The 25,377-nt window shown below is 50.0% G+C and overlaps 1 protein-coding gene across 1 annotated transcript; it reads left to right on the top strand.

Annotated features, from left to right (window-relative positions):
- The first annotated feature begins 14,224 nt into the window (after positions 1–14,224).
- Positions 14,225–17,526, top strand: fzd10 (frizzled class receptor 10). The gene has a single exon (XM_029163578.3). It carries the CDS (start codon positions 15,024–15,026, stop codon positions 16,824–16,826), a length of 1,803 nt encoding a protein of 600 aa, XP_029019411.1. The 5' UTR covers positions 14,225–15,023; the 3' UTR covers positions 16,827–17,526.
- Positions 17,527–25,377: the final 7,851 nt, after the last annotated feature.

Raw genomic sequence — 25,377 nt, 5'->3', positions numbered from 1 at the left:
TAAAGGAAGTTTCGTGTTTGAGGAGACCAAAAAGTGCCTGCAAAGCACTGTTTTAAAACTCCTGGGGCTGCGAGCGGGGTTGATGAGCGGGGCGGGTGCAAACGGTGATTAGCTCACGCCATTTTACTGCGCTAACAAAACAGCGTGCCAATCACGGCCATCCCCTGAGTTTTTCCTCTCTTTTTTATTTATTTTTTTTGTAAATATGAAAGGCCTTGTCCCGACCGTGACTTCAAACGTGGCGGCGGCAGGCCCCATACCAGGCCGCGGCGTCTCCTCCAGCCCTTCCCCTGCGCACATCAAGCCCCAGCTGACAAAAGCAGCTCTAGGTGGTATAATGAGACTCGCTGCTCCTTTCAACTGCGTGTGAAGTGTGACATTCTCCCTCTCCTCGTGTCATGTGTTGACACTGCGGCCCGCGATCCAGACGCCCTGCCCTCCCCTGGTCGGTCACTGGCTGCCGAGGGCAAAATCAAAGGCCTTGAAGTTCCTCAGGTCAACAGTAAGGCATGTGTACACACGCACACACAAACACACACACACACACACACACACACACACACACACACACACACACACACACACACACACACACACACACACACACACACACGCAGAGGAACTTCTCTCTCTTGCAGCTTCCTCAAGACGTTCAGGCCTTTCATTCATGTCCAGAGGAAGTCTTTCAGACTAAAGCAACAACGTTTTCAGAAATTCCTGTGAGGAAGTGGTGCAGGTTAACTGTAAACTGCATGTTTCGCGCTCGTGTCCATCCGTCAGACGCGCTGGACGGCAGACTCCCACCATGTGACTGACTCTCTGGTATTTTCGGAGGTGAGGAGGGCCATTATCGGTGGATTAAGGCAAACTGAGATGGTGGGGTGTGCAGCGTTGGAGCACGCTGCCCCGACCCCCCCCCTCGTCTGCAGTCTGTGTATCGGCACAGTAGATAATACCCCTGGGAGAGATAGGAGCCATGCGGCCGGGGCAGAAGTTCTAGGGTTCCGACCCGGTGCTCCAGCTTACAGTGGAAACCTGGATCCTCCAGACGCACAGAAAGTAGCATTCAACATGTCACAACACAGCCAAAAACAAAGGCCGGCTCCTGCTCCCTACACACACAACAGCTGCATTCATATTTCCCCACCACTTATCCCCAATCGTGGCATAATACAATCGGACAGGTGGATTGATAATCTAATATGGCTTAGCTTTTTTTTTTTTCTTTTTTCCATCCTCTTCCTCTCACTTTTCAAATAGTTTGCCCGGAGCCCGAGGGTGTGAGCCGTCCTGTTCTCTATGGCCGCTGAATTACCTCAGAGCACGCAGCGCCTCGCTCGCTGCCAGAGAGGGAGGCGAGTATTGTTTTCATGACAGAGATCAATGGGTGGGTGAATGTGCTTTAATTCTGCAGGAGCTCCTCTCCCAGGCTAATAAATGCAAGCCTCCCTGCTGACTGGGCTGTCGTGCTGAGCCCAGCGGGGGTCGGCCTTTTTGTGTTCCTGTGCCCAAATTATGGAACCATCAATACGCTCCCTGGAACCAGTCAATAGAAGCTCGCTTTGTGGCCGAGGGGAGACTAACTTCAAGGCTGATCAAAAAAAAAAAAAGAAAAAAAACAAGCTTTGACACATTTACCAAATAAGATCAGGACTAGAATGTACAAATATATTGTACATTAAAATGAATGGGTGTGTCTCCTTCATGCTTTCAACTAGAGAGCTCGTACAGTGAACACTACAATAATTACTTACTTTCATGCATTTCTCTGAAGTGTGAAGCGGCGCATGGTGTCAGTTCCCTGTAATTGTTCTTTGAACATGAAGCTGCAGCCACTTGAGCGTCATTTCGGTCCTCGACTCAAAGTCTGCGTGGGAATCAAGTGGAAGGGAGCGCGTGCCCGTGCAAACGATCAAATTAAATATTTAGGTTTGACCTTCGGACTGCCAGCGTTCCCCGCTGTCATTAGGCCCGTTATTATTCCGGCTCGGCGTTCCAAAGCCCGCTTTGCGCAGAACGCCGCGGTTCTGCTGCCTGAACCTGGGGTTGTGACACACTTTCCTTTGAGGACGCGCAGCCGCCGCAGACTGTTGTCATGCACGAGCGGGTTTTCACACTGCCTCGCTGCTGCTCGTAGCATCAAGTGAATTATTAACTATCCGGCTTCAAACGCCGTGTAAAACTCTGTCCTTCTCCAAATCCCAAACTTTTTTTCTCCCCCCCCCCTTTTTTTTCCCCTCCATCTCTTATTTTTGTTGGCTCCTCAAACATCAAGTTGTCTCCGGATTTTTCAAACAGGTTGAAAAATAAGAGTTTCCCTGGCTTGCAAGCGCATTCAAAGGGCGCGTTCCTCAGATGTGCCACCTTGCAGCGTGGTGGTGGCTGAGCAGGAGCAGGATCATTCAGATATGCTAATGGATCAGCGGGGTAGCTCCGAGCGCGGCTTACCCCGCTTTAAAAGACAGCTGCCTTCTCCCTTTCTTTTCATGCCCCACTCTAAGCCTGCCTCTCGTTCCCATTCTACATTGATAGCAGGTTGAAATTTAATAACCATTGCATTCGGACTAATTAGACAGACAGAGCAATTAGCCCGGTGCATGTTAATTCTGCTCGTGAAATATGTCGGACAAAGAGAGTTCAGAGGATGCGTTTGGGCAGTCGTCGCACGCAGCTGAGGTTCCAGTCGGCGCAGTGCAATGATATCATGGTGAATGCGCGGAGCGGCGGATAATGGAGCCGGTGCCCGCCGGCCCTCCCCTCGGTGAAGTGGCCCTCTGTGTGCGAGCCGCTGGCTCGGCCGCCGAGGCCCCAGTCCCACACTCTCCGCGGCTATCTATTCTCTCCAGCCAGAGTCATGCTGCGCAGGAATCCTGGGTGATTGGGTTTCTTTCAGGGGCCTTATAGTCAGTCATAAATCGGAGGGGATCCCGCCCGGCCCCTCGCTCTCGCCCCTAACCCTGGCTCCAGCTGGCAGGAGACGATTGTTGCAGCGCCGAGGTCACCGCGGGGTCGCTCTCTGTGGCTCTTCTTAGCTCCTGTTGCCTGTTTTTTTTTCCCAATCCCCCCCTCCGTCCTTTCTCCCCGCCGTCTCCCAGCTGAGGTTGCTAGGGGTTGGTATTTGCTCTTTAAGACCATGTTGTAATTACAGAGAAGCTCTACTTCCCTCGCCGCCTCTGGCTCCCTCTTTTTTTATTACTGCTGATTGGTGGTAAGAAGCTATATTGGGGCCATCGCACCCTCTGCAACATGCTTTTGTGCTGGTTCTTCTCTGGGCATTTGGGGAGTGGGGGGGGGGGTGCACCTCCCAATGGAAAAGCAGACCAGAGCGGCCTTCTCACAACCATCGAAAGCCAGGCAGCAAGAGAGGGGAACATGAGACTCAACCGTCCCCGTGAAACCCGCTGCAGCAAACAGGTATTACAGGTAACGCTGCGGGTGCAGCCCGATCGTAGTGCACGTGTGTTTTCTGTGGGCTAGAAATCTGCTTAATCTGAAAATCAGCGAGGACATGTGCGACTGCGACACACTGGAATCTGTTACCGCGGTGAGAAAACAGGCAGCGACGGGCCCGGCCCACGTCCCGCGTCTTCGCCGGCCCCGTCGCTGCCGGGGGCTTTGCAGAGGAAGCGTCTGCGTGCGCTGCTTTAGCAGAACGCCGCCGCAGAGAAGATCAGACGCGGCCCTGAAATGCCTCTTCTGCGGGACTGCGCCCCTCTGTCAACATCTGGGACCATAAGCCCGGATCAAAACGCACAAGACAGCGAAAACAATGCGGCAGCGGCAACAAACGGGCGACAGTGCAGAGGAACCGGAGGAGAGGCGGGTCACAGACCAGCGCCGCTTCTCCTTCGGGTTCTCCACCTGATCTCATTTAATGTCTCGGAAACAGTGGATGCAAATAAACAAACTAAACATAAATATCCTCCTATTAAATCAATTAATCTGAAAAGCATCTATCTACTCCATCATAAAACGTCTAAGCGCCACGTTTCCTTCAGCTTCTGCAGAGGCCTGTCTTTCCTGTAACTCTTCAGAGCCAAAGGATCTAAAACATCACAAAAATGTATGGAGTGTGCAGTTCTAGAAGCACGGCTTGGCTCCGCTGCGTGGAACGCAGCCACACACTCAGCATTGTTCTCTATGAAATCGGATACAGGCTTGGAAGCGCCATTGTTCTGCCCGCGTCCGCGTCACCGTCCTGACTTCTGACAAACAGCATCTGCACCAGGGACAGCACTTCCTCCCACGAGGCAGATGGGAACTCACCCAGCATAATCGCTTCAAATAAACAGGATGCCACTAATTGTTTGCCCCATCCATTGATGTCCGCGCCTCAGTATTCAATGAGAACTTTAATCGTTTTAATGGTTCCGACTCATTGGGTGCCAGTGAGAGGAGATGAATTGTCTGGCAAAGAACGAGTCGCTGGTTGAAGCCCACGTTGCTCCGCAGGAGCCAAGGATTTTCACAACCATAATCTATGTATATACAGTAGAGAGGCCTCACGTTAAACCCAAACATTCCGGTTCTGTTCAAGAAAACTCTTATTTGAGGTCATATTGATGTTTCTCGCGCTAATACACGACTAAAACCAGCCTCGGACCAGAACAAGGCTCTGACGTGTTCCCTTCTAGTGTTTGGACATAAGAAGACAATGTCTCAAGTCCAGTCAGGTTGAGACACAGCGAACAAACAGCGTGAGTGGATGAACCTTAGTGAGATTGATATTCAGAATAAACACCCCCAATATAAAATAAAGGCATAACCGAGTATTTTTAAATGAACTTTAAAAAGCATTACTTAGTACTATTAATTTCTTCAGTTGGTCTCATTAGACAAGCTTCAGGAAAAACGATAGAGAGGGTGAAATAACCTGCAGGACAAAAATTGAAAAAAAAATTAAGCAGAAGAATCTTAGTTCCAAAACATTTAGTGTAGGGCCATAATCGGGTCTGACTGGACCGTCACACGTTCAGACCCTGTGTGAAGGCTGGAATCCAACACGATGATGTCGTGCTGAATGAGAGAGGTCCTCGACACTCGTACATTCGCTGCAGAGATCAGATGACGCGCGTCCGCCAAATGTCAACAGACAGAAAGCAACACCTCCAGACGGCAGAGCAAACAGTCATTAGGGAGAGGCCGAACAGGGAGAGCTCTGCCCGGTGGAGCCGTCACGGCGGCGGGTGAGCGGCGCGAGCGTGCTCAGATCACAGGCCGGCGAGAGCCACATGAAAGGGCGTCACCAAAAGGTGCTAATGGAAACATCCTGCAGCCGACGCGCCGTCTGCAGGCGGAGGACGGGCTGTTGTCTTTCACAGCCGCTGACCTGTTTGAACCGCAGTGGGCCTTGCGCCTGTCACTGTGTTCAGCCAAAGGAGCGCCCCCCCGCTTGGACCCGCGCCTGTCAGCAGCACTTAGCCTCTTCCTCTCAGTCATCGTCTGGAACAAACGGAGGCAGAGACCCACTCAACACCTGTGAGACGAGGATGAGGCAAAGCGATGCTTGACCCTAAAAAGATGGAAGATCAGCTGCTGGTAAACAGAGGCCTGCGTGGGTCGGTACTCTGACGTTATCGCGCCATTCCATGGTCATTATCAGTGGTTATCAGCCCATACGTATGAGCCGGTAGGTGCCCATCTACCTGCTGGCAGCGGTGAATAGGTGCAGTAGGTCGCTGTCATCGATCCGTAAGGTTGATCACGGATCGGATGATTTAACCAGCAGAGTCAGTAGGGGCGCTGTTGAGCGGTTGTTGTTCCGACGGGAGGTTTTTGATTTTGATTTATTAGCGAGCATAACTTAGCAAATAGCTAGCGGTATTGTGTTAGCTAACTGTAACCTGAACCCCCCACCCGCTATCTAACCCTGACCCTAAACACAATAACCTCTAAAGCTGCTTAACATAGCAACTTAGCTAGCTGTTAGCTGTTCGCGAGGAGGCAGAGCAGGCACCTACTGACCCGTACGAATGCGCTGATAAGTTCTGATCAGCCCATTCGTTATAGCTGATAACATCTTAAGCGGGTGACTTCAACACACTGGAGTACGAGCGGAGAGGTGAGGCTCCCCTGGTCCGGAGAAATACCTGCATCACGGGGCCCAAGGGAGACGTGCAACCCAGCGCATGGTGCGGTTCGGCTCCTGCAACTAAACTAACCCACGTGCTCAGAATGGAATATGTTTTCTATCAAAACGAGTGAATGCTCACAATGAATACACAGTAAATGAAAGGCCGCTAATATGTTGATACTTAACACATCAATGAAATGTTCAGCAATAGCTTCCAGTTCCATGTCCGATTGGCCAAACATATGGCACCGACGTGCTCGAATGTGATGGGTCACACACTCAGAAAAGGATTGTGGATTTTGGAATGTGGTTAAGAACAGCCACAGCAGAGCCATAAGATGCACGGTTAATTAGGGAGTGGTTGATTATGTGAAACCTAAATTCTTCACCGTTTTAATGAAATAGCAATTAGGTGTCGGGGCCATGACAGCTTTGAATAACGAGCTTAAGAGCTCAGACCTGGTCTCAGTCTGTCACACCCAACGTGGCCCCGTCTTATTGTACAGCATAACAACAGCCAACTTTGAGCATTCACTGGGCTTTTGTTTTCTCCGTCTAAGTCACCGGCTTCTCATCAGAGCCACCATAAAAAAGAGCGCTTTCAAAATCCCAGCGCTAAAGCCTCCGCATCAGCATCCTTTCCCGTGACAAGAAGCAGCAGTGGTCTCGTCTGCACCGACGATGAAGGTAAAGAGAAGGAGAAAACGTGTCTGCATATGATGGATGGAAATGAATGCGGACCGTTTCATGTGTTGTTTAATCAAAGGCAAAGTGGCCCTTCCCCGTAGACTGCTTCCTGCGGGCTTCGGGGATAGAAACTGAAGCGCATCATCACACAGGAAACGTGAAGCGCGCGCGTCAAGCGGCTCCAGACGCGACGGCTTTGGACGTTGTCGTCCTGACGGCGCGCGACGTGCCACGGACACGCAGAGGGGGGGAAAGCGCTGGGTTTTAAGTTTAAAAAAAGCACAGGGTCCGGAATGAGGACGCAGGAGTCAAACGGCCACTGCGCCCAGAGAGTGGGAGCGAGGAAGAGCCCGTGGGCGCATTCCAGTATGTTTTAGTGGTGAAAACGGCTGGAATCGGTGGAAACGCAGCCTCGATCACTTCAAGATGAACGGACGCGTTGATGTTTTAGAATCCGTTACATTCTTTTGTAAAAAAAGCCCTACACGTGCGTGAGGTGGGGTCATTGAACCCCCCCACATGAACGCAGCGCAAGCCGCGTCACGCCGCGGCAGCGTCGTCTCTGGGGCACTGACAGGTTATTTAGTGCTGTTTTGATACTTGAGCCCGAGGAATGCCTGCAGATACAGTGATCTCTCTGTCTGAGGAGGAAGCTTCACAGATGAGGTAAGACCGCTCGCAGCCATGAAACAATATCTGAAACAGATTAAAAGACATTTTCCTCAGCTTGATTCATGTCGCGCTCAGCTCGCCCAGGTGTTACACCTCACAGCGCACAGCAGCGAGAGCGGCGGTGCGGATGATGTGCAAACACACTCTTGCATGTGTTCTGGAGATGCGGAAAACAAAGACGAGTTCTGGGGGGGGGGGGGGGGTTCAATTTCGCGTTTGTTTTCCCAACGTCTTTGCAACATTAAGATCAAGAACAATGCGCGAGACTCTGTGAAGCTCCGACACGAGAAGAGTGACGTCAGGAGGCGGGAGAGGGCTTCGGTCGGAGGTGTGCGCTGATTGTTCCAGCTTGTCCTCATACCTGTTCAGGTTTCACCGCGAGGCTTGTCGGTCCCTCCCCGGACTTCAAAGGCGGCGCCGAGTCGCTCACCTGCGCCCTCGCTCGTCCCTTCACACCTTGCCGACAACCTGCAGCGCAAGTGGAACGAGGGTAAATTACCCGTAATTACCCGGATTTAAGGCCAGCGTCACAAAGACGCTCTGTTCGCCGTTTGCCGCGTTGTTGCCGGAGCACGCGGCGTCCAAACGCCGCCTCTCTCCAATTAGAGCCGACGCGTTTCCAGCGCGCGGTTATCTGCCGCGCGCCACAGAGGGAGCTTCGTCTGAGCCGCGCTCCTTTTGTGCGCGCGCGCGCGCCGGACATGAAAGCCAATAAACAACACACACAGAAGCGCCTGTGAAACTTGCTCTTCGTCTCGCTAAATCTAAATAAAACTTCACAGGCTTCGACACCACGTGTGGCTCCTTAAAAAAAAGAGGGGGACCGACGCGCTGGATGAGAGGACGACGGCGAAACTTGGCTGTTGCGCGCTTTTCTCCCATCCACAGAATCAAAGCTAATAAATAAAGTGCGAGACAATGCTCTCTCTCTCTCTCTCTCTCTCTCTTCACGCCACTCTCAGTCCCCCCTTGTCTTAATACGGGGCGAAAACAGACGTGGACGACAACGAGAAGTTGGCCGATCGCCCTGTGAAATCCGCTTAGCGCCGATCATTACGACGGTGTCTCTCCGTCTGTATCGATAGTCATTTCCTCCCTCCCCGCAGCAGCCTCGGAGTCTCCGGCGCCGTGCGCAGCGCAGCGCAACCGGCGCGGTCCCACGGAGCGCAGGCAACGGAGGAAATCAATAGAGAAAATATCGCTGCAGGCTCACACATTTTTATCTTGCTTTGAACGAGTCAGCTTTAATTTTGCTTTGATCTCAATTTGCTGCTTTTGGGATGGCCGGGCTGCACGCTGCACCGGGAGGCGCGCGCTTCCACCGGGGCTTTCTCACAAAAGCCCCTTTCAACCGCGGCCCTTATTTTTGCCTATATGCACCAGTTGCCGCTGGAGGAGGAACAAAAACAGAGAAATGCTGCAGGACTCACTGGTGCAGACCTCATGTTCAGCAGTGCTGGTGACGTTAAAGGGAGCTGTAGTGTGGGGTAACAGGTTGATATGATGCCCAGCTGCTGTTGATCACCCCACACACACACACACACACACACACACACACACACACACACACACACACACACACACACACACACACACACACACACGCGTCATTAGAGCTGACGCACCAAAGGGAGGGTGACATTATAGCATCCCCTAAAAGTCTGGCCGTTCCCCGTCCCTTCGTTCCCAACGCCCGTGCACTCTGAGGAGCGCCGCTGTTTGGGAATCTGTTTCTCTTTTCCAGCGCAGAGACAAAGGGCCGGGATAAATGACCGGGCAGAGAAAAGACCAGCGCCTTGCAGCGGAGAAAGGGACGGGTCTAATCTAATTTGGTTCGAGGGGGACGCGGGCCCGTGCGGGTTGTGTGGGCGGCGTGCGCGCGCGCGTGCGCCCGTGCGCGCATGCGCCGCGAGGGGACTGTGGGAATGGGACGGGAGGGCGGCGCTGCTGAATGGAGCCTCCAGAGCCAGAAGCAGTGGGGAGTCTCCGCAGACGCGCTGATTCCAGGTCGGCCACTCAAAGGGGGATTAGACCAGAGACGGCCTTCCTGATTAGCAATTCACACTCAAGTGCCCCCACAAGGACCCTGGGTAATAATATTGCCATCAGTGTCCTTTACCCACGCAGGCAATAAAGTGTTGATCCCCTCCTCGCCTTGTTCCCGTCCTCCGGCTTTAGCGGCGCCTCACGGCCGTCGTGTTCTGGAGAACTGTGCGGAAAAGTCATGCAACTCTCGAGGAACGTCCTGCGAGCGGCCGACGGGAGCGGTTCTGGTCTCGAGTCGCCGGATTCCTCTTCCTCTCCTCCACTTCGCTATTAAACAAACCACCACATGAAAGCGCATGATGTAAGAACGCGCCGCTGAACTAGCGTTGCTGTTTCAAAGACGCCTCGACTCCAACGTTACTGGGCTTCACAACAAACAAAATTCATTGCAACACTGCTTATTGCAGATTGGCTGACGGCGTCCTCAGTCATATAAAGGTCCCCATACTATATAATTATACTAATCTACTCTATAAACACTTGAAAGGTCATAGTAATGCTGTGACTTCCTCTTATCAACCACAATACACAATGTGCGGGGTCACGGGGTTAACCTCTAACTGACGGGACTCGCAGCAGTAAAACAAAGCAAACTTTAATGGGGCAACGTGAAAAGAAGAGTGAAACAAATTAGTGCCCAGTAATTTTTATTTTTATTGAACTATTTAAACCATATGCGCGAAAAATACTGCAGGCTTTGATGTTGACAGGGTTCTTCAATAATTAATGCCTTGATTCATATGCGTTTCCTCAAAATGTCTGACCCTTTACTAAAACTGGTGCTCTTATTAAAGCTACAGCATTTCAAAGGGGACAGAAAAAAAACACTGTGTACGATATCCAGCACCAAAAACTTTTCCACTCTTTTCCGACGGTCCACGTTCCGATCTTATTTCATCCTCGAGTTTTGTTTTTCTTGCGCCGGCCTCATTGGGAAACTCTTGAGAGGCAACAAGACAGAGAGGAATAAGAGATTACGTTGATAAATAGGATCATCCTGAGCAAAACGTTGAATGTGTGCGATCGGGAGGGGGAACAGGCTCCGTGGACAATGTGCAGGGGCACATGGACAAATAGTCTCACCTCCAGCTGAGTGTGTTGTTTCTTCTCATTGTGTCCCCTGAAAGGGAAGAGGAGGGTCTTAGCTAAGAAGATTATAGCCCTACCCCACCCGCACGTTTAATCAACATGCCCTTTCAGCGCGGCCAACAATGCTCAACACGTCCAAAGCGTTCCCCGTCTCTCCCGTAACATACCTCACATGTTGGAACAGCGTTCGGGGGCAATTAGGAGAGACGTTACGAGGACTCTCGCAGGTACGAATCCCATCGCAGGAACTGAAGTGTCACCGCGGTGGCGCGTTTAGTGCCCGTCTAATTTCAGGCTCCGCAAACAAAAATGTATTAGCGTCAATTCATTTTTACTAATCAGAATTCCCATAAGAGCAAATCGAATTCTGCTCGCTCGCCCCATCGCCTCTTTCATCCGTGGTTAAATATGTAAATAAAATGTCTAAAGTCATTCTTCAAAGGGGGAACAAAAGAAAAAAGAGGGCTGAGGGAAAAGACAGCCATAAAATTCCTCCGATTCCCCATAACATTAGCCAGAGGGGGGCCAGCTTCCAGCCAGAGCCGAGCAGCAGGGGAGCCGGCTCGCTCCATAGAATCACACATCTCAAATCCCACACACAAAAAAATAAAATATCTTTTCAGCTTCAGCCATCAAAGCCCCCCCTCCCCCCCTTTCACTTTATTAGTTACAGAATTATCTCACAGTTGCTGATGTTCAGAGATGGAGCTGTGATGCTTTTCTTTCTTCTTCTTCTTCTTCTTTTTTTCTTTATTTTTTTTGCATTGCAGAGATGCGGTTGCACAGATGAGACCGAATCGCTGCATGTGGGGGGGGGGGGGGGGGGGGGGAGGAGGACGTCGATGGGAAAACAGGGTGGCGCGTATGAAAAACATCTCATGGCTGCTGAGGCTGGATGCCGCCGCCGCCACCGACCGGCCTTTTTCCTCCTCCTTTTCAAAGACATGTCATCACGACCGGCAAAGAGAGGGAGGCAGGAGGACAGGCAGAAGGGAGAGAAGAACAAAGGCGCCGAATTACAACAAACCAGTCAACTGTGTCTTCTTATTAAACCGGGTGACAATATTATCCTGTCAGTTTCATTACACCAAAGGCAGTGATAACACGGCGAGATATTTGCTTTAAAATATGCCAGACAGGCTTCCCCGACTGCCGGATGACCAGTAAATGGAGGGGAGTGGCGGCCGCAGCTCTGGGGATTCATTGATATCACATTATTCTCCTTCGCATTAAAGCTGTCATCTCTTTTTGTTCTGCTTCTACACTCGCGGCCCGTGATAAGAGTCGGGTGGAGTGGGGGGGTCGGAGCAGGCATGTCAGCTGTTGTCCTTGACTTTGTGACGCGTCGCAATGTGCAGCATCTGAGCTTTTTTGGAGACAGGAGGTCGGGCCGTGGTGATGAGTGGCTCGGCGGCTAAAGGCTAAGAAACGGGGCCCGTGGTGTTGTTTTTGTGGCTCCTGGGCCCGTTTGGACCTTAACAGCTGGTTAAAGTGAAACCTGAGGAGCACGCGCGCCGCATAGGAGCAGCCATTGTGCTCACGAGCGCACGCATGGTCTATATTTACGCTCCCGCGCCACACACTGAGCAGCAAACAGCTGAAACGCGGCGACGTCGGCGGCGGCTAAACCGTTTAGGCGCGCCGGTGCCATGTTTCTCATCTCGGCCCGGACACATTTCAGAAGTGCTTGTAAAAGTGGACTGAAAGCGCTGCTGTTTACTCGCGATCAGTGGTCGGGCCTTGATGAAGCCCACGGCTGGCGCTGGGCATAAATCCTCCCCCGCAAAAGTTTTACAGGGTAACGTGAGTGAGGTCTGGAGAATCTCACAGGCATAAAACAGGCAGAAGACCTCATAACCTGGTCCTGCTTTATTACAAACAGCCCCTCAGTTCAGACTTTTTACTCATTCTCAGGTTTTCGTCAGTGTGTATGTTGATGCGCGACGCTCGCTCAGAGCAGCTCGCCACAGTGACTGTTTCACTTTAAGGGGCCAATAAAAGGCCATCCACCCATTCGCTGTCTCAACCACTTACTCAGTTCAGGGTCACAGAGGGGCTGGAGCCTCTGCCCTGCAAAGCGGAGGCACGGTGAGCACAGCGGCCGCGTTCATGGAGACGATGAACATCTTTGGAGAGAAGGCGACACACGCAGACAGACAGCAGTTGCTGAGCCCACGGACGCCTGACAAATGATTTAATGAGAGAATAAAGTTTACTCCAGAGGACGCTGAGTAAATCCCACCCCATGAACAGCAGCTACTGTAATGGACACGGTGATGTATGAATGTTGAGTAATAGGGTGCGTGGATTAAAATTTAATTAAAAATATCTTCGCCAGATTTATGAGACGGTTTCATCATCTAGTTGCAACTCAGAATCAGCTTTATTGCCAGGTACTGAAAGCAGTGTACAGTAGCAGGGATTGGTCTTGGTGTTGGCAGGTGGCTCATTATAACATTAACTGTACGTTTATCATCATTACATACAATAATTGTTTCTACAGAAGGACGTTTAACCTGGAATTAAATAAATATTGTATATAATGTGTGCAAGTTATTAAAGTCTCTGGTTAATAAAATTAAATTGTGCCTATTGTTGGCAGGAAAGGTAAAAATGGTCAGTGGTCATGAATTATTCCATAATATAAGGTGTTACAAGGGTAAGAATATTTGTAGCTTCCTGTGACACCTGCTATTGGTCTGAAGGGTCGTGGAGCGAAATAAATAGACATGTGCAATGCTGGTGGTAGAATATTAGTACTGGACTGATCTGGTGAGACAACATGTGTCACGCTGAGACAGGCATTGACATTACTGCTGCACTTTATTCACTGCAAATTTATAAGTTTAAAATTAATGAATACACAATACAAGATATGCTTCTGATTTTATTGACAACTCCTATGTGTTCGTCGTTTCAGATAAATATGTCACAGACGATACATTAATGCTCTGACATCACTTCATCAGTAGACCGTGTTTAATTATGTAGCCAATGTTTTCATACATTGAATTTATAAAATGTGACAAGCCCATCTGGCTCAACACTACACTATGTATTAAAACATATGTTTATACATGTACACATGAGTTTTCAGTGATTATATCACCACATACAAAGGAAATGCAGCCTAAAAATAAAATCAGGCATCATTTATAGCATTGATTGTACTAAAGGGGCCTGGTTTACAATAATTATATTATGACTATAGCCATAAAAATCTAAAATACAAACTAGCAGGTTTTCAAGGGTGGGAAGTGACAGATATGTTACTAAGATTGTGTGTGTGTGAGTACAATGACATTTATATTGTAGTTGTTTATTTAAATTCAAATAGTTTCTGAATATATTTTAAAATGCTGCTTAATTAATACTTTTTGCGTTAGGATTTTCTAAAATATGATTTCACTAAATAAAAACATAGTTATAGTGTAGTATTAATGTATTTTATATATAAAGCCCGTATTATACTAGTCCAGATACATTTTTAGACGAATGCTGCATGACGTCAGTGATAATGGACTAAATAGTTTATGTCTATTCATTCATCTGTGAGATACCAAAGCAAACGTAAAGCGATGCGAGAATGAAGAGAATGAAGAGCGCAGATCTGGTCGGGTGCGCCTGGTGCGCCGAGTTGCGCAACATTTTGGAATTCTTATAAAATGCGCGCCTGTCCTGTTGCAATTGAAGTTTGTGGACGAGCACAAACAAGCGGCGAGAGGGAAGTTTGCTGTGAGCCTTTCAAGCCGCTGCAATGAACAAGCTGTTCCGCACGATTTAAAAATAATCCGCGTGTCAGTGTCATCTTTCTTATGCAAAGTAGCTGTCTTTGAAGGCGGATCTTTTGGCAGGTTAGACTGGGACCGAGTCGACGACCGGCTCAGACGAGCGCTGCCACCAAACGCAGTAACTGCCCGATCAGAGGAGCGCAATCCTTCATTTCTGGGACACGTTGCTGATTTTTTGCTGAGGACTATTGCTTTGCTGGTTTGTTGCGTTGTGAGGACCGATCGTCGCTGCGTAAACGACTCAGGGAACATCTTTTTTTTTTAATCCTTTTGTCGCAAGTTGCCGCACAGGGACTCAAATCGCTCGGTCGCGCGGACGCAGACTCCGGAAAAGTGTCATGAACCGTGACGACGGACCGGTGAGTCCTTTAGAAACAAGGGAGGACCACGTCGGGGCGAAACTGAAAGCGGTTTTACGCGTCCGGAGCGCGAGCGGCTGAACAAGTAGCCGCAGACTTCACCCGCAAACGGCTGCGAAGCATGGACCTGGACGCGCGCTGCCTCCAGCCCGAAATCCCCGTCGGACCATCGCGGGATTTATCTTCGCATTAAACTCTCCCGACCTAAAATGAGGACGGAAGCGTTGTCCACATTAATTCAGCACACAGACGCCGGCCTGATTTCATCACTGACTTTTTAATGAAAGAAACTTGTGGGTGGAAGCAATGATGAAAGTTCGCCCTGATATTTCTTTAAAGCAAGAGGTGAGAATGTGTTCATCTGCCAAAATGAGCCTCGTTTCCATGCTACTGGTCCTGTGGAGCCGTGGGGGTTCGGCCATTAGCTCAATAGACCCTGACTGGTCAGGAGAGGGAAGATGCCAACACATCAGCATCCCCCAGTGTAAAGACATCGGCTACAACATGACCCGGATGCCAAACCTCATGGGCCACGATGACCAAAAAGAGGCCGCGATCAAGCTGCAGGAGTTCGCGACGCTGATCCAGTTCGGGTGCCACAGTCACCTCAAGTTCTTCCTGTGCTCGCTGTACGCGCCCATGTGCACGGAGCAGGTGTCCAACCCCATTCCCGCGTGCAGGGTCATGTGTGAGCAGGTCAAGCTGAAGTGCTCGCCCATCCTGGAGCAGTTTAACTTCCCGTGGCCAGAATCCCTGGACTGCTCCCGGCTGCCCACCAAAAACGACCCCAACAACCTCTGCATGGAGGCTCCCAACAACGGCTCGGACGAGCCCCCCAAGGTGTCGCACACCCAGCCCCCGGACTTCCGGCCGCAGCGGCCGCTGGGCGGGCCGGACCCGCCGGCCAAGGACAGCGGCGCCAAGCAGATGTGCAGCAACCCCGGCAAGTTCCACTTTGTGGAGAAGAGCGAGTCCTGCGCGCCGAAGTGCTACCCCAAAGTGGACGTGTACTGGAGCCAGGGGGACAAGCAGTTCTCCCTGGTGTGGATCGCGATCTGGTCCATCCTCTGCTTCGCCTCCAGCGCCTTCACGGTGCTCACCTTCCTCATAGACCCGCAGCGGTTCAAGTATCCCGAGAGGCCCATCATTTTCCTCTCCATGTCCTACTGCGTGTACTCGGTGGGCTACCTCATCAGGCTTTTCGTGGGGGCGGACCGAATAGCCTGCGACAGGGACAGCGGGGTCCAGTATGTGATTCAGGAGGGTCTGGAGAGCACTGGCTGCACCATAGTGTTCCTCATCCTCTATTACTTTGGCATGGCCAGCTCCCTCTGGTGGGTCATCCTGACGCTCACGTGGTTCCTGGCCGCGGGGAAGAAGTGGGGCCACGAGGCCATCGAGGCCAACAGCAGCTACTTCCACTTGGCGGCCTGGGCCATACCGGCCGTGAAGACCATCATGATCCTGGTGATGAGGAAGGTGGCGGGGGACGAGCTGACGGGCGTCTGCTACGTGGGCAGCATGGACGTCAAGGCGCTCACGGGCTTCGTGCTCATCCCCCTCTCGTGCTACCTGATCATCGGCACCTCCTTCCTGCTGTCCGGCTTCGTGGCGCTCTTCCACATCCGCAAGATCATGAAAACGGAGGGCGAGAACACGGACAAGCTGGAGAAGCTGATGGTGCGCATCGGCGTGTTCTCGGTGCTGTACACCGTGCCCGCCACCTGCGTCATCGCCTGCTACTTCTACGAGCGCCTCAACATGGACTACTGGCGCGTCCTGGCCGCGGAGCAGAAGTGCGTGGGCGGCGGCGGCGGCGGGCCGGAGTCGGACGAGTGCGCCATGAAGACGTCCGTGCCCGCCGTGGAGATCTTCATGGTGAAGATCTTCATGCTGCTGGTGGTGGGCATCACCAGCGGCATGTGGATCTGGACCTCCAAGACGCTGCAGTCCTGGCAGAACGTGTTCAGCAGGAAGCTGAAGAAGAGGACGAGGAGGAAGGCGGCCAGCGTGTTCACCAGCAGCAGGCCCTACATCAAGCCTCACCCGTCCCTTAAGGGGCCCGGCGCCAAGTACGAGCCCACGCGGGCCCCCCCGACATGCGTATGAACCCAAACGTACTTGTGAAGCCCTTATCTGAGCGAGACTTTTCAAACAGAGTGCCATCGAAAAAACGTAAAAGAGTCAATTTTCTATTTTATTTATGCAAACTGCATTGAAGATAATGACACATGTTTTTGTTGTCGTTCTATCTGGAGCCGTCGTGCAACAAGAGCTGCCTTTGTTTGAGTAAAAAAAAACTCTGCTACTTCTGGTTTCACTTATTCTATCGAGGGACTCGGTAGGAAAAAATGTTTTGTTCCCAAGACAAAAAAACAGAGTGGAATAAACCATTTCGGATGTGCCATTGGGGTTACTTGAATCATGTGCAATAGATGTTTTCCTTATGGACACTTACTGTACTGTTAAGGACAGCTTACAGACGATGAGAGGGCCCCACAGATAATGGAGGCAAATGGTCAGAGACGAGTGTCGCGTCCGGGGGCTTTTTAATGGAAATGGGGTCGGTGTCACATATGTTTGAACTGGAGTGAGAGCAGCTGTTGAGGAGCTCCGGACCTTCCCAAGCTGCCATTGTGAGGCAAATCCATGCCATGAATGAAATAAGCACTCGATGTTGAAAAGTTGTTTGTACATGCAGTTGTTTGTGGGTTCTATAACACCAGGGGACATTTGTATATATTTCTAAAAAAAAATAAAAACGAAAGTGGAGATTTTATAGAAAAATAATAAAACGTTCTAGTTTTAATTGTGTTGTGCGCCTGGCGTCTCTGTTGGAGGGAGTCTCCATCGCAGCGTTGTTGTTGTGTGTCTGTCCCCCTGTGGCTGCATCAAAGGCGACTGACTGAACGACTATAATCTTCTGTTAGTCGTTATACAATACAGCAAGAAAAAATCTCCCTATTGTTCGTGGTTTGAAATGTTTTCGGTGGCTTTTAATATTAAATTGCACTTAAGGGCTTCCACTACAAGGCTCGATCGCTGGTTCTACAGGTTCCTTAGTCAATACAGTGAAACGCACTATATATAAGTCAATACATGAGTGTCAAACAAAAAATGAAAAGTGTTTAATATTTTAGCTTCATAAATGTTTTGACAACCTGTTAATGATTTCTGTTCAGATTTTCTCACTGCTTTTGAGGAACGTGCAGGTTTTTCACCTCAGCTGAAGTGAACTTTATTTTAGCCCCTTTCCGCTCTCTCTCTCTCTCTCTCTCTCTCTCTCGCCCCCCCCTCTCTTTCTCTTGAATCAATGGGGTTATACAATAATCCAGCTCTCATTCAGGACAGGATTAGACTGTTTGAAGGGTTTGACTTTGAAAGGAGGTTTGCTGCAAACACAAATACAAAATATCTGTCATCTCCCCACTTCTTATCAGCAGCGCGCGGTGGCGCTTCTAAAGACACATCTGGCTGGGATTTGAAGAAGTTACATATTGACTGAAGCTGCTTTCGCAGGCGAACTGAAGACATTGTGTGGTGTCGCGACATTTGGCGTTAAACGGTCCTCACGCTGTCAACGACTCAGCCACATGTCCGGTCTTGAAGTGGAAACTGAAGCGTCGTCACCCACAGGACAACACTGACACCTCACTGACTGTGGCGACTACATGCATGTGATCAGGTCACACTTCAAATATTTGCAGACTCTTAGAAGTCAATGTAAATGTAATTAGAAAGTATTAAGCTCTATTGAAAATCATGTAGGAAAAAAAGCATTTCTCTGGAGTGCAAGACCTTTCCCACATTTATCTGCCTCACTTTCTCATCTTTTGGGAGAGTTTAAGCCCTGTGCTAGAGGAGTCCTCTCTGCTCTAATAAAGTTTCAGAAGTGTAGTAATGCTTTATCCCCGAGGGCATTCAAGTTCCAGCGTCAACCCGGCCCGTTTTAACAGTCAAAAGCACATGACTCACAACCTCTATGTGGCTGAATCAAAGTCAGCCAGTGTCTATTGATACTGGGAGTTGCGAAAAGGTGCGAGTGCTTCTGAGAGCTTCAGCAGAGGCCACCTGGATAACAGCCCCCGAGGTGTCTGGGAAGGCTGTAAATATAAATGACAGTTACCGCCCCCCTCCAGGGCTTCTTCAGCCAAGCAGGCTTCTCTTCTCTTCTTCTCTTTCTTCAAAGGAAAGAAATCCTGCTCAGAGCAAGGGCAAAGTATTACTGGCGAGGAAGGGTTTTTTTATTGGAGCAACCACGTTCTGCTATAGGTGTGTTTGCGTTTTCATTTTTAAATGCACTGATCTCATTTGGCCACATCAGAGGTTATGGAGTCCCTCTGATTAACTGCTGCTGTGATGACGCTCCGTGTTTGGCCCAGCGTGGCGTCTGTGACTAAGGCTGATCGAGTCTGGCTCCGCGTCCTGAACTCCACCTGGACAAATGTCATTTTCCACCCACTCATCCTCTCCCTGCTCCTCATTCTTTCCACCGGTTGCCGTGCGGGACGCTCCGGCTCCGGGCGTGTTGACAGAAAGGAGCTCCCGCTTTCTGATCAATGTTGCCGGAAAAAAAAACAAAAAAAAAAACACACAGCGTCAAACCTTTGATAATCACTTGATTTAATTTCACCTGACTCGTTTAGGATTTCAGGTTCTCCACACTCGGTAATTGAGCGGATGCTAAGCACCACCGCGGAGCCGAGCGTAACGCTGGAATGACAGATTCGGGCTCAGCGACAGAACGCCGTCGTCGCTAGTCGACGGCGCGGAACCTGAGCCAACGCATGCCGGCGTTTCTTTACTTGTGCGAGCAGTCGTGAGGCTGAGACAGTGACATGACTGGAGCTGCCGGGATGACTGGCAGCTGAGGCAGCTCCTCTTTGATCAGGCTTTGTGAAAACGCCCCGTGTCCTCATCCTCAGCTGCTCCAGCAGCACCTGTTTACCAGTTGAGACCTGTCTGCTTGGGAAGCGGCGCTTAGCCTCTCGGCGTGTGTCGCACACGTACCAAAAACACGCACACAAAAGAATTTGGCTGGTGCTCAGGGGCTGGATGGAGCCAGGCCTCTTATTCCACAGCTGCTCTAAAATGTAAATCTGACTCGCGTCGGGACAAACCAACGCGTCGCCACACGTCGCAGTAGAAGCAGCTCCTGAGCCCGAAAGTTCTGCTAACGTGGATCCAGACGTTGAGAATGAGAGTAGAAAGCGTGGGTGGGATTCATTGCATAGCAAAGAATCTAGGACAGTGTAGGAATACAGTATATGTGTGTGTCTGCTATATTAAGCTACACTAACAGCTCAGAGAAACGCACGCCTCCATCTGCTGCGGAGGCACTTGTTCCCAGCCTCCGCTGAAGGTGAGAGTAATTACATCAAAACCTGGCAACAATGAGTTCTGCCTCTGTAAGGGAGGGGCAGGGCACTCTTTCAAAAGCATAATGAACCGCCTTGCAGGCCCTCCGCTGATCAAACAAGTGTTTGATAGCGGCTTTGGTTTGAAAGAGGGCCGAATATGTTTGTTTGCGCGCGGAGAAGTGAGCGACTTTGAGGTGGAGATCAGGCAGATTAGTGGGAGCTGACAGGGACCTGTGCAAACAGACCATCGGCACAGACCAGCGCCGGTTGGTGCCGCGAACTGCCCCTTTATCCGGCAGCCAGGTTCGTCGCATCGCCCTGCGTTTATGTATTCCTGCTTTGTCACATTTAAGACGGGCGCTTTTTTATTTTTTATTTTTTCCGGTTCGAAAACGCTATGAAGGCGCTGACAGGATTGATGGCGGAGTGGAGGGAGCGCGCGCGACAGGAGACTGTCTACATGTGTATATGTTTGCGCGGCTGCGACTTTGCAGTATGGGCTCTATAGAGGGATAGACGGAGGGAGAGGGAGGCTGACGGATCTGGCAGGGCTCGCGAACACCGCTGAGAGAAAATGCCTGTGGTTCAAAGACGCTCTCAGCAAACTTAACAAGGAAAGATGGCACAGAGGGGGAGAACATGAAAGGAACCTACACAATCAACTGTCACATAAAGTTGGAGAAAACATCCTCGCCCTGCCAGCATAATATACAGTAAGCAGACGTTTGACTATTTTTACATAAACTCAGCGGCCACTGAGAAGCCGAGATAAAATATATACACAGTGATGTTCCTGCAGACGCCCCACCACCTAATAAATGCAACATCCATTGATCTAAAGGCTCACAAGACATCTGTGTCCTTTAACAGCTCATTGCTTTTTAAAAACACCCTGCATTGCATACAGTTCTGGACCACAGGCCCCTGAAAAGAAACAACCTACAACAATATCGGCCTATTATTACAGACAGGCAGTACGAATGTGCCTCTTGTATTTTAGAGTTGCTGCCGGATGGGTGTGATTTAGCTTTTTGAAAAACAGCTGTGTGGTTTATTGACAGTGGATTTGAAGCTTGGCACAAAGCCTGGAGCCAGAGGTTCTTTAGAAAATCAAATCAGAGACAGGTCGCCTGCTTTCAAACTGAGAATATACTTTAAGATCTTGACTTTAGTCCAATCCAAAGAGATGATATTTACCTAATGACCTACTTTTGGTGCATACATTTACAGTGGCACCGACCTTTTATTAAACTTCCTCAGTTACCTACAAGTCAATGCATTTTTTGGTTAGGAGGCACAGGAAGCAAACTAAAGCAAATAATGCACTTGGCACATTCAGTAACTGAATGATGTTTTATTTAGTTGTAATACAGTTTTATCCAGACCAGTACACACACGTTAACTGCTGGGAGCTGGGACTCGAACCACTGGCTCCACAGATGAGGGTCAACTCACTCCACCTCTCGACCCACAGTTGTTCTCCATTATTTGTCATTTATCAGCTTGCTTGTGTTGTTACCGCTCCAATTTTGGCTGCACACTTCTCAGTCTGGCCAAAGTCCCAGCAGAGCATTTCGTCAAGCTAACGCGAATGGGCACGCTCAACACGTAACATGTGTTGGTCCACGGCCATCCAAGACAATGTCCCACTTTGCGTCCAGCTTGGACTGGAAACAATCTGGGACAAGCACCGAGGAACAGCTGAGGGAGTGATAAGAGACTTTATTGTTTGGATCTTGATACCGGTTTGTGTGCGGCATGGCAATGGAGTGTGGCCCACCTGGACCAGCCCGGACTGTCTGGACCTCACATCAGCAAAGGAAGTGAGGGCAGCAGAGAATCAGGGTCAGGACCCGCGGGGTGAGACAGAACGGACGAGCAACAGATCACGTGTGTGTTGGTCATTGTGAGACCGTGATGCATTGTTGTGCTTGAGGTGAATGAGTCTTTTTGGCCTCGGCGTCCAGTCTGCGACTGCAGCACGACAATCCTGCTGAAACCCTCGTCTGCAGTGATTCATGCCTTTGGGACCGTTCTGACCTTTGAATCCTGAGACTGTGTTGTGGTGTAGACAAGAAACTGAATTTGGCGGCGGAGGCTAAAAGCAAAGGCACCAGGCTGTGGGTGAAAGCATGCAAACGTACTGTACGCATGTGAATGTTCGTAATCTAGTGTATCACAAGCCGACTAAATTTAGCCGCCGTTTGATCTCTGCCTCTGGTCACGGGCGTCGCTTTGAACCAACGCGGCTCCATCCACAGAACCAGCCTCTGTTGTTGCGCTCTTCAAAGGCGGAAAAAGGAGAAAGGAGCCGCACAGCCGACAACAGAACGATCTGTCGAGCAGGAAACACATGACTTCATGGGAAGCGAGAGACGGGCGGCGCCGCCGTGGGCGGAGCCGGCCCCAGGACACACCAATGAGACAGACTGGACGGAAGTGAGGGGAATCTATCAGAATAGCAGCACCGCTGATGGGGCACATGCGCACATCTAGTGCAGGTTTGGACGCGGCTTCACCTCCTTTGTGTGCTGTTGAATAGTTGACTTTACGGTCAGCGGTCGAAAGGAAATGCAGATGTTCTCCCACTCACAGACTCATTCTGAAGTAAAGTAAAGCCGGCTTTTTTATGAACACATCACATGGAGTCTTTCCAGCTTCATTATCCATTCATCACCTGTTTAAATATATTTAGGTTAAGATCCACAAAAACTGGTGTATATCTGTTGTTCATGTTGATTCATTGAGTGTTTGTAGGAATTTCATGTAATCGCTTATTCACTTTTGGTTATGTCGTCTTAAACAACTGGTTCCGTTCAGCAGAAATGTTTAGATCTTTTTTTTTCCCTTTGCAGTTATTGCTGGAATGGTCTTCAATCTGAGCATTCCGGATGGGAACTCCTGATCTAACGGGACTTGAAGCTGGAAGTCGGGATGCAAGTTCCCCGCTTAGGCGCTGTTTAACCCTGTGCAACCATTGTCTCGGCTCTGAAGGCGGCAAGAGGTTGGAAGCGGGTCAAGCGAGGTCAGGGAGGACATGGTGAGCTCCCTGCGTGAGCCGGACACTTCTGAGGACCGCTGCAAGGGGCAATGAGTCAGTTCATTGATATTCAAGGATTTGACCCGCGGACAACGGGGATGTCACCGAGGTTAAGACAGCAGTACCTCTCCGCATTGTCCAAGGGCTGAAAAGCCGGGCGGAGCGGGGGGGGGGTCTCCAGCGCCTCGGCCCCCGCTCGGCGCTCGGTCGTCATGGTGATCCAAACACACTAGCACTATGTCACACGCATGTGGGCACATTCTTTCTTTCGTCCTCTTCTTCTTGTCTTTCCCCGACTTTCTATCACGCTGCTTCGCCAAAAGGGGGCTGTCGAAGAAGCTCCGCGTCGGCTCACAGTGCCTGGACGTCCCCGTACGTATACAGTGCAAAGAGAAGCGGCCTCTGAAAAGAAATGAAAAGACTTTCTCTTTTCCGGTTCGCACGCCAGCTAATGTGCTGTGCGTGTATTTGCTCCCTGTCATGGGCTCTGAGTGGGTGTTTGGTTTCCATGGACATGTCCGGTCAGATGGTGAATATGGGCAATAGGTCAATAACCACCAATCACATTTGGAGACTGTGGGTGTCGTGTGCAAATACTGGCGGTGCCGTCGTCCTATTGCTGTTTAGAAAGGAAGAACCAGAAATAAAGCTGTGATAAGAGCAAAAATCAGTCAACAGAAATTCATTGAACTCACTTGCAGAGCATCCATTTTTCATAAAGTCGCTGTGTCTTCTAATGGAAAACAATTGACTGATGTTTGGCATTAGGCCTCTGCGGCGTTGTCACACAAATATGTTCCTAGGGCCTGCGTCAAGATTAGGGCTGAAGGGAAAATTGCAGCTGCATTTAGGTCGAGAGCCGCTGAGTTGCTGCTCTCAGGTGAGGGAACATGTCTGTGCCTCACCCCGCGTGAACCTGACGGCTGCTGCGGTTGGCACCGTAATTACAGAGGTTAGGCATAAATCACCGAGCAAGAGGTGGGGGGGCGAGAGGGGGGGGGCAGAGAAAGTAAAGAGGGGGAGGAGGCCCTGACACTCAGACCTCCTCGTACTCTCGCCCTCGGTTCTGTGTTTTTTCTTTTTCCCAGTTGCTCCACAGTCGAGCACGCACTTGTGACCTGCCTCTACGGGGCCCGGTCTTTCTTCTTCTGCTGCAGTTGGACCTGACTGGGTCCAGTACCGGCCATGCGGGTTCCTGATTACACCACAGTCCTTCAGCCTGTGCACACTGAGACACCGAAGCATCAGGCCACAGGAAATAAAAGTAAAAGAGCCACAGAATACCACCATGTGATTGAAAGACAATTGCCACAATTGTTACTGAATACTCTACTGTATCTAGAATCTTTCATCACTAATAACAATATCATTTTGGGGCATGAACCACCAAGAAAGAATCAGTTGAAGAAGAAGAAATAAGCTTCAAATGTCAAAGTAGTCACAGTATCCCAGTAATCAGTAAAGGATCACTTGGACTCATATTTATGTAGTCAAATAGCTGGTGTGTTCATCTTCACAAAAAAATCTCTGAGTATTTCCCATAAAAGGAGCATAAATGCTTGATCAGTCAAATATGGTGCATTAAAAATAACGTTTAGAGGAAGTCTTTGATCCTGATCTCTTCATGTTGTCCATAGGGAATAAAGATAGTTCAACATCTTTCAGAAACGAGTCCAAAACAACGACTCCCACAAGCTCTAAATGTGAAACTGTGATCAAGCCGCACTGTAAGTCACAAACAATTACTTCGAGCAAGGGGCCATTTAATGCAGCAGCGACTGCGAAGCCGCCCTATGTACAGCGTGTTTTCTGTCATAAACACGAATGACTGAGTTTTTTAATTACAACATTATTACAGTGGAGAACGCCCAATGTGCCACTCGCTGCTCTGACATGCATGAAATAGGAGGAACAATGAGAGTCAGCTGTACATCATAAAACCATACAACAGCCCTTTGTCGGACAAGCCATAAGTTACACTGCAGACATATCTGTGGATCATCATTTCAAGCTGTGGGGCGGAGTGAAACGGCAAGTGTGCGGCCAACTGCACCCGAACGCGTCGCAGCTGCAGCACGCTGCATCTAGCACGGACTCAAGGTCAGCGGGCCTCGTGTAGAGATAATGCTGCTCATAATAAAATCAGCACTTCTGATTGAGCCAGCGACAATAAAATGACTTCCACTGATCCATAAAATCATTACAGAGGAGCTTTTAACAGGTTCCAAGGACCGTGGCTTACTTTTTAAATAAAATATAA

Source organism: Betta splendens, chromosome 9 (assembly GCF_900634795.4).
Source record: "Betta splendens chromosome 9, fBetSpl5.4, whole genome shotgun sequence".
Classification (NCBI taxonomy): Eukaryota; Metazoa; Chordata; class Actinopteri; order Anabantiformes; family Osphronemidae; genus Betta; species Betta splendens.
The sequence above is the reverse complement of the archived record's forward strand: the minus strand, read 5'-3'. Positions and strand labels throughout refer to the sequence as shown.

Excerpts from the sequence above, each read along its gene's own strand:
- fzd10 (XM_029163578.3), top strand. The coding sequence starts at position 15,024 with ATGATGAAAGTTCGCCCTGATATTTCTTTAAAGCAAGAGGTGAGAATG.